This window comes from Cornus florida, unplaced genomic scaffold (assembly GCF_030987335.1).
Source record: "Cornus florida cultivar Cherokee Brave unplaced genomic scaffold, ASM3098733v1 CherokeeBrave_3.0.0_Hap2_Chr06, whole genome shotgun sequence".
NCBI classification, from domain to species: domain Eukaryota; kingdom Viridiplantae; phylum Streptophyta; class Magnoliopsida; order Cornales; family Cornaceae; genus Cornus; species Cornus florida.
Window position 1 is genome coordinate 56,326,603 of NW_026775576.1, and position 9,877 is coordinate 56,336,479.

Sequence of the window (9,877 nt, forward strand, 5' to 3'; positions counted from 1 at the left end):
GGAAAATGTTTTGTTGGTACATATCAAAATCTTTTTGCTCACATATGGATTATAATTTCATATCAACTCCTGAAATTTTTTATATAGAATGATCACATGTCATATTACAAATGACTTCCTAGCAATATCGATGGGTCACTTTTCATGGTGGTCTTGTCGGTGGGTGATCTTGACGAAGACTGATGAATATCTGGTGGTAAAGGCAGCAGCAATGGTTCAATGATGATTATAGTAGTGAGGACCAAACAATCTTCCCCCAATAATCCAACACAATACATTAGTTTAAAAGACATAAGATGTGCTCACTTCTCATAGTATAGCACTAGGATTTCCTTTCTAAGCCACCCTCTTCTTTTCCTTTTTTTTCCGTCAATTCAAACTAAAATGCTAGAGTGGAAAAAGGCATGTTCAATGTCCTCAACACTATATAATAAAGACCGTAAGACACAGCTCAAAAGTAAATTAATATCACGTGCCCCAAACAGACCGTGTCATTGGTAAGTTCACCCAATAAAATTTGTGGCACTTGTAAAAATTGCTAACAAGTTGATATGGGACTTTCTCATTGGTTGCATCTCTCTGACACACTAGATACCTTCTCGGGCATAACTATTCATCAGTACACATTTGAATCTACGTAATACACTATTAACACCAATAAATACATACAAGTTTTGCTCATGGAGTTCATTGAAGATGATCAATACTCAACTTTACACTCAAGAAGTAATCCCTACTAATCACAACTTTTCACTATAAAGAAAATTAGATTTACTTTTGAATACTAAAAAAATTGGAAAATTTTCAAACAGTTGTCCCTCCCTCTATATATTTTTTTAACTTTTTAAGTTACAAGAAATTCAAAAGGTGAATGAATTTTGGACATGCTAAATCCAGCTCTTCTCAGCTTTGAACTCCTCAGCTCAAAATTTGAGGTTACTTGAGATATGAGAACCCTTCTAATACCAACTTAGCCAAGGATAATTGAAGGTGTAGAATAAAAGTTAATAGTATAATAAAAGAGCACTACATGTGATGGAGTAAATTACACTTCTACTAAAATATCAATAAAGTACTGACTCATAATTTTTTCTTCTCACTCTCTTCTCAATTGTTTTTATTTTTTCAGATTATGATCACTGAACCAATATATCTACACTAGCTTCTCTTTTTGTTGCTTTAATTTATTTCATTAAGGGTAGGGAAAAACGTACATGTAAATTTCAATAGCTCTAATATTTTTAGACAATACATATGTTGGTGAACTGCAGCATGAGTTGTTTACCTTTCATATTATCTTTTTCTGCGTTGAAACTTTAGTAGGCGTTACTTGATGAAAATGGTCACGGGTCTTGTAGATCATGCCTAGACGGGCTATTTGTTCATCTATATTCACCTACTAATATAAGAATTAGTCTAATTATGTTTTTCCTTTATTTAGTCTATTACACATCACATTCAATGAATGCGCAACCAAAACCTTTTAATACCTCTATCCCTTAGCGACGAACACTGCCTGAAATTGCTACACTAGAAGAACAGAAGTGAATATTGAATCTTATAATTAAAACAACTTTGGATGATTTTGCGGCAGAGGAATAGTTTAGAGAGGGAGAATCGATGAATCCAGAGAATAGTCTAAAAATAGACAAATAATCGACCTTATCTGCAAGATAAAATCTGAAACAGATGGAAGAAACTGAAGGTGCGACGTTCAGCTTGTGTATGTGTAGAATTTTAACACCAGAACACTTGAGAAAAATAAGAAATTTATAATAAAGAAAGTGTGACTGAATTGAATTAAGTTTGACAGAAGAAGAATCAAATAATTGAAATTGATCAATTTCTCTTATCATTGATCTCTTATTTATATGTTAATAGAGAGTTTTTCTTGGGTCCGTTGTTGGCGGTTTTGGACGTCGGCATTCATGTCCCTTATTTCATGCGATTTTCTTTATGACAGGCGTTATGGGTCGTTGAATGCACTTGTCCTGGGCCATATTCTGGGCTATGTTCTTCCCCTTGGGCTGACTATGTTTGTGGTGCTTTTCTTGGTCGGCTTTTTAATTGCATTGGACACCAGGCTGGTTATTCAAATGATGGGCTATTCTTATTCAGCGGACGTGTGATGTGTTATGATTGGTGGAAAAATTTCATCAAGATCACCGGCAAGACCACCATAAAAAGTGACCCATCAGTATTGCTAGGAAGTCATTTGTAACATGACATGTGATCATTATAAATAAAATAAAAAAATTCAGGAGTCGATGTGAAATTATAATCCATATATGATTTTGGTACGTACCAATAAAACATTTTCCATCACAATTGATATTGTTATTACAACGGACAGATTTCTTGTATACAAAAATGACAATCAAAAGTATCCAAATGATCCTTTCTTTGCCTCTTAATGCTAGGATGGTGCTCCAAAAACATACAAATGTCTTCTAGGATTTCTCTGTGTTAACCTACAAAATTGCAACAATCAAATAAACAAATTAATTAATTGCTGAATATATGAACATTATATATGAAAAATATGATAGTTCAAAATGTTCTCCTTCACCTATGAAGAGAAATGATTATTGGGTGGGTCTACTCACCTTCACCTTGCTCCTCCATAATTAGATGGATACCCATTTTCTTCACCTTCTTTTCTTGTCTAGTGAAATGAATGCAACAGCTGTCATCTTCATCTTCACGTTCACCTATGTATTCAAATGATAAAGCCTGAATGTAACAGCTGTCATCATCACAAATATTGGGAGGGCCTGGACTGAGCTTTGGTCTCTTCTTCATCAAATTTTTAATTGGTTGTTTTTCTTTAGACAACTCATCATAATATTCAGTTACCTTCGTCAAAATAACGTGCTACAAATAACTCTCTCCGTCCTCCATCCAGTTCAAGCCATAACCATTGATTTTGAAATCAAATCCAAACTCAATTTTCTGAATTTCCAAAACAACACAGATTGCAATTCCTTTGACGCTATTGTAAGAAGATAGATGATCTACCACGAAAGAGAAAGAAGACCCCTCAACTTCACTCTTATACCTAAACCATTGCGGAATCTCACTTCCAGGAAAAATGATCCATCGAATTCCCTGTTCCATGCACGAACACAATAAAGATCCCCAAGTTTTGAATATATATATATATAGAGAGAGAGAGAGAGAGATAAAGAGAGGTAAAGTAATTAACCTGAAGTTGAGTTTGTGATGATATATTTGGCATGCTATCCATCTCTTCCATAACCAATTTGTGGCACTCAGTGAATCTTAATTCGCGATTGTTTGGACCAATTCCACTTGGTGGAATCCAATACCGTTCCAATGATTTGCAGCCATGTGCATTCACATAATTTAGAGATGACGGAAGTGAAGTTAACGTTCGGAGGCTTGTGCAATCTTCCAAATGAAGGCCTTCCAGACATTTGAGTTGAATGAGGCTTGTTGGTATGCTAGAGAAATTGCTTCCACTTAAATTTAAATAAGATAAAGTGCTCAAAGCGGAGAGCAGTTGCAAAAAATTAGTTGAAGCAGGAGGAGTTCTCTTTCGCACCAATGAAAATGGCACCAATGAATTTGGCGTTTTGGGAGACACTTTTTGTAAATCACTTAGCTGAAGGCTTCTAAGGTTACACAAGTGTACAATGGACGATGGTAACTGTTCTAAAACAGTTCCTTCCATGCAAAGGATTCTTAAATCCTTCATTCTAGAAAAAATGTTGCTTGGAACCCTTTTAAGCTTTCGGCAATTACCTACCCTTAAATACTGAAGCCCTTCAAGAAGCTCAATTGAGGAAGGCAAATCTTTTATTCCAGTTTTATCCAAATTAAGTTGCCGCAAACTATTCATACGCCCCTAAATCTTCGGAAGCTTCTCAAGTTTTAAGCATCCTGATAGATTCAAATATTCTAGCTTTTCCAACTTGATGCTTTTTGTGAGACTCCTCAGATTTTTACAATCCTGCAAATCCAATCTAACAAGCCTCTCGTGAACTCCAATTGACTTATGGACCTCAATTAGATTTTTACATCCTTCAAGATGTAATTCCTCGAGACATGGAAGACTAGACAAGTTAGGAGTTTTATACAAATTTAAGGAGTGATCGAGATCAAGGTATTTTAATGTCTCTAGAAACTAGAAAGGAAACAAGCAATAAAAGAATTCAATCAGTTTCAATAAAATCCGACAATACTACTCATATGTAAATAATTGTATGAATAAACTCTGATCGTACCTTGATACTTGTAGATATTTCTTTGATTCGATTGTGACAAAGGCGAAGTAGAACAAGATTGTTTTGATGGAAATTGGATGGCAAAAACTTTGCCTGGTAATCATCCCAATCAAGATAACATAATTCATTTGAAAGATACGTAAGTTGTCCACAAGGTCGTATGCCACTGACTTTAAGCAATTTAAGTTTCTTCATCTTCTCAAAGACATCGACATCTACATACAACTCCTCTGGTATATGTTCATCAGGCACGTTTAACATAATGCCTCTAATTGTTTCTGTCACCTAATTACCAAAAACTTTATGTAAGTTACCATGCAATGTTAAAACCTTAAAATTATCCAAGTTTAGAACTGTTTAGATGGAAAAAAGATAAAGAAATCTATTGTTTTTTTGCACAACATGAATATCAAAATTGCAAATAAACTTATATGGAGTTAGAACGTACCGTATTCTCTCTGAACACTTTATAGATATCTTCATAAAACCACAACCTACTTCGCTTGCCAGAATCATCAGGTGATTCTTGACGAACAATTTCCTTACCCATTTCTTGTAACAAATCATGCATGCACAGCTCGTTGTATGATGAGATAGTTATCAATGACTGTTCAATAAGAACTGGAATTCGTGGGTGAAACCCATTACTGCCCAATATATCCATTACATAATCTTTGTCATACCCTTTGAAGAAACAAGCAATGTCAAGGAATAAATCCTTCTCTGTGTCATTAAGGCCATCAAAACTTATCTTAAGAACATCATGAATTTGTTCATTAGGAATTCTTTTCAAACTATCCAGTTCCTCTTCCCACTCTTGAATACTTCTTTTAAATAAGAAAGAACCCAAAACTTGAAGAGCTAATGGAAGGCCTTGCGCATAATTTATCACACTTCGTGAGATTTCCAAATAATCCTCCAAGGGATGGTTGTTAGTGAAAGCATACCAACTAAAAAGTCGAAGAGCTTCATCATCATTCAACAACTCAACGTTGTACATTTCATCTGCTTTATGCTCCACCAATAAACGTTCATTTTTGGTTGTTACAATGAGCTTACTTCCAAAACCAAACCAATCATTTGCTCCAGCTAAACTTTCCAATTGCTTCAAACTATCCACATTGTCAAGAACTACCAAGACCTTCTTGTAACATAATCTTTTCTTTATCACATTGATCCCATAATGAACATTAGACATCTTTATATCTTCTTCCATTAGGGTGTCATTCAAGAGTTGTTGTTGCAAATTAGTTAGACCATTATGTCGTTCTGAAACTTCTTTCACATCACTAAGGAAACAACTACCTTCAAATTGATTAAATATTCGATTGAAGACAACTTTGGCTATGGTTGTCTTTCCTATTCCCCCAGTTCCACAAATTCCAACATTGCACACATCCTTTGACCCATTATTTAGCAAAGCGATCACTTTGTTGACACGAGAATCTATCCCCACTTCATACTCGGCAACATATAATGGTATATGTTCCAATTTTTTTATAATCTCTTGAACAATTTTTTGGATAAATTTCGCCTCATTCCTATGAAGTACAAAGGACATTAAAAAGAACTAGTGAGTCATAATTTTTTTTATATTTTATTTATGGGTAAATAATAAAAATAATCATAAATTACTCAATTCGCAAACTAAATTGATTGAAATAGACTAATGCATCTTAAAAATGTTGATAACTCATGACTTGATAACTCAAGTCATGGGGATGCACAAGTGGTTCTAGTAGCAAGGCAGCAAGCCTTTTGTGTTTATTTCTTGTGATGGTTCAACAATGCATCTATATATATATATATATATATATATAAACTGTTCAATCCAAAATCAAAATGAACTTTCGTTACCCAAATTGCAAATGTAATCATTTCTACTTTAATGAGATAAAGGACAAAATGATAAAAGAAATTGAGTTCTAGCAATTTGGGAAGAATTAATTTTCAATGCAATCCTCTAAAATTCACTTCAAACTACAATACAATTGATATAAGAATTGTATTCGAAATACACAAATAAATAAAATTTATTTTAATTATGGATAATTAATATTTATTTTTTCTTTTTCTTTTTGTGTTTGTTAGACAAGTCATGTTCAAACACAACTAGGAAAAAAAAAAAGTCATGTTCATACATGTCTATTATTTATGGACTTACATTTCATCACAGCAGCACTTAATTGTACTATGAACTAAATTAGCCAAAAAAAAAAAAAAAAATTGTAAAACTAAATTAGAATGGAATTCTGAAGTTTAACCCACCTATCAATTAAACTTGAAAACATATTTTTTCTTTTTTCCCCTTTTTGGTTAGAAACATCTAAAACTTAATAATAACTCTATTTTATAAATATTCAACTTTAATCATATTAGTTTGATTCTAATTTGGCATAAAAAGAAAAAAATAGAAAAATAAGGAGATACGCAATTGAGTGCGAATAATAAATCCACGACTAGCCTATATATTCATTTAAAGATTAAAACACTCACTTAAAATTTAAATATAGTGAACGAGATAATAGAATAATAATATCTTCTCTCCTTCCAAAGTGAGAGATTTGAGGCTTTAACTCCATAGAACAAAAATGCGTGTGTTTATTTATCAAGATATAAAATAATAATAACAATTAAAATTTAGTATAAGATATTGTGCAATTTTTCTCAATAAAAAAAGAATGCTATTGAAAATATAAATTGTGCTTCATGTTTGCTTCTAATTAAGTATTGCAACCAAAGTTGTTTAGTTAAACTAGTGCACATATTTCATACGGCAATATAGAAGAAGAATAAAATTTGTTGAGTTAGTTATTACCCATTTGCTACATCGTTCAAATCCCACCCTCTTAAATTTGCTGCCTCTACCAAAGCTGCCCTCCACTTTTGCACCTTTTCCATGTCGTCCTCTCCAAAATTTTCCTCATGTTTGGCAAATGCTTCTGCAAAACTTCCTTTTTGTTTCCGTACTTGTGACGGATCGACATTGTAGAAAATTGGCAAAATTGTTTGTCCCACTTTCTTCCTGCATTCAATGATCTCTACAAGTTCATCCAAACACCATGAGGAGGATGCATAGTTTTTCGAAAAAATGATTATTGCAAATTTCGATTCCTTAATTGCCTTGAAGAGCTCAGAAGGAATCGATTTTCCTCTCTGAAGTTTCTCATCATCTTTGAAGGTGTGAATTCCTTTCTGTTGCAGAGCCATATAGAGATGGTCCACTAATTTCTTGCAGGTATCTTTACCTCTAAAACTCAAGAAGACATCCTAATTCCATTGAGGCAACGAAGAAGAAGAAGAAGAAGGAAATGCATCCATTGAGGCTTGCTAATTTGTGAATGCAAAATTTTTCGATATGATTATGATACTTAGAAATGTCTCTCCCCCTCTATTCTATAATTGTTGGCTAAGAATCATATCCAAGCAATTTCGTTCCAAATTTTCTTGGTAAGAAGGAACTTTCTATGAAACTTTAATCTTTTTCTGGGTTATAGAAATGTGTGGAAGTTGATGGTAAATTTTCATGAACTTTATCGATCAAAGCATACCTTTTTAGCTATAATAATAATAATAACACTGTGAAAAAAGAGTAGGTGGGTCAAATTAGGCTGCTGAAGAATGATTTCCAAAGATTTAATTCCCCCCTTTTGAGAATTAAAATTTACGTCTTCCAAAAGCATTGTCCAATTTCACATGGGAATCATCTTTTGTGGGGTTCTTCAAAAGGTGTAGTTGGAAAGTGTGAATGAGAGTGTGTATGCAGTGCCAAAATGTGCAACTGGTTCGAATCTTTTATTCTAAATATACACAAATTTAAATCAAGGGTTATAAAATTCATATTAGTATTTTTTCTGGGTTATAAAATTCATATTAGTATTTTTTTTTTATTACTTATATACCTTACTAAATTATTTTTTGTATTACTTATTTACCTTACTAAAATTCATATTATATATCTTTTCGCTGGCAGAAGAAAGATTTCCAAAGATTTCAAAAAAGTTGTCCGGTTGAATGCAAAGAAAAATGTGCAAGTTGAAAGGAAAGAAAATGTGTGGACCTGCACTGAGTCCCAATTCAAACGCCACAAAATAGGACAATACTGATGTGTATAACATACCCATTGTTAATGTGGACTAATAATAAATGGATATGTAATATTTAATTATCAAATAAAAAATGATATGGTAGATATTCACTAACCAAATTAGAGATGGTGACACCATTTTTGATTTCATAATTAAAATAAGACGTGTTCATTTATTATTGGTCTACATCAGCAGTGAGTATATTGTAAATCCTCACTAATGAGGATCTAAGTATTGTTCAAATACAAATGACTTCTTAGCAATACTGATGGGTCACTTTTCATGGTGGTCTTGCCGGTGATCTTGACGAAGGGTGATGAATATCTGGTGGTAATGGCAGCAGCAATAGTGGTGAGGACGAAACATTCTTCCCCCAATAATCCAACACAATATACATTTGTTAAAAAGACATGAGATGTGCTGACTTCTCATAGTATAGCACTAGGATTTCCTTTCAAAGCCACCCTCTTCTTTTCCTTTCTTTTCCGTCAATTCAAACTAAAATGATAGAGTGGAAAAAGGCATGTTCAACGTCCTCGAAACTATATAATAAAGACTGTAACACGCAGTTCAATAGTAAATTAATATCAAATGCTCTGAACAGACCACGTCATTGGTAAGTTCACCTAATAAAATTTTAACAAGTTGATATGGGATGTTCTCTTTGGTTGCATCTTTCTGACACACTCAATGCCTTCTTAGACAGAACTACTCATTAGTATACATTTGAATCTACGTAATACACTATTAACATCAATAAATACATACAAGTTTTGCTCATGAAGTTCATTGAAGATGATCAATACTCAACTTTACACTCAAGGACTAATCCCTACTAATCACAACTTTTCACTATAAGGAATAGATTTACTTTTGAATAATAAAAAAAATGGAAAATTTTCAAACAGCTGTCCCTCCCTCTATATATTTTTTTAACTTTTTAATTTACAAGAAATTCAAAAGGTGAATGAATTTTGGACATGCTAAATCCAGCTCTTCTCAGCTTTGAACTCCTCACCTCAAAATTTGAGGTTAATTGAGATTTGAGAACCCTTCTAATACCAACTTAGCCAAGGATAATTGAAGGAGTAGAATAAACATGAAAGTTAATAGTAGAATAAAAGAGCACTACATGTGATGGAATGAATTACAATTCTACAAGCATATCAATAAAGTACTGACTCATATTTTTTCTTCTCACACTCTTCTCAATTGTTTTTATTTTTTCAGATTATGATCACTGAGCCAATATACGTACACTAGCTTCTCTTTTTGTTGCTTTAATTTTATTTCACTAAGGGTAGGGAAAAACATACATGTAAATTTCAATAGCTCTAATATTTTTAGACAATACATATGTTGGTGAATTGCAGCATGAGTTGTTTACCTTTCATATTATCTTTTTCTGTGTTGAAACTTTAGTAGGCGTTACTTGATGAAAATGCTCACGGGTCTTGTAGATCATGCCTAGACGGGCTGTTTGTTCATCTATATTCAGCTACTAATATAAGAATTAGTCTAATTATGTTTTTTCTTTTATTT

General features: G+C 33.0%; 1 protein-coding gene and 1 pseudogene across 1 annotated transcript; both read right to left on the reverse strand.

Annotated features, from left to right (window-relative positions):
* Window positions 1-3,868: 3,868 nt before the first annotated feature.
* On the reverse strand, window positions 3,869-5,808 carry LOC132314147 (disease resistance protein RUN1-like). The gene is made up of 3 exons (XM_059813043.1): window positions 4,696-5,808; window positions 4,248-4,532; window positions 3,869-4,147 (listed from the first exon to the last, which is right to left on the reverse strand). The coding sequence occupies exons 1-3, from the start codon at window positions 5,806-5,808 to the stop codon at window positions 3,869-3,871; spliced, it is 1,677 nt and encodes a 558-aa protein (XP_059669026.1).
* Window positions 5,809-7,022: 1,214 nt separating this feature from the next.
* Window positions 7,023-7,571, reverse strand: LOC132314870 (TMV resistance protein N-like; annotated as a pseudogene).
* Between the last annotated feature and the right edge of the window lie 2,306 nt (window positions 7,572-9,877).

Coding starts and splice junctions, on each gene's coding strand:
- LOC132314147 (XM_059813043.1), bottom strand. CDS start 5,808: ATGTCCTTTGTACTTCATAGGAATGAGGCGAAATTTATCCAAAAAATT. Junction 4,533..4,695: donor AAGTGTTCAGAGAGAATACG/GTACGTTCTAAC, acceptor TTTGGTAATTAG/GTGACAGAAACAATTAGAGG. Junction 4,148..4,247: donor AAATATCTACAAGTATCAAG/GTACGATCAGAG, acceptor TTTCCTTTCTAG/TTTCTAGAGACATTAAAATA.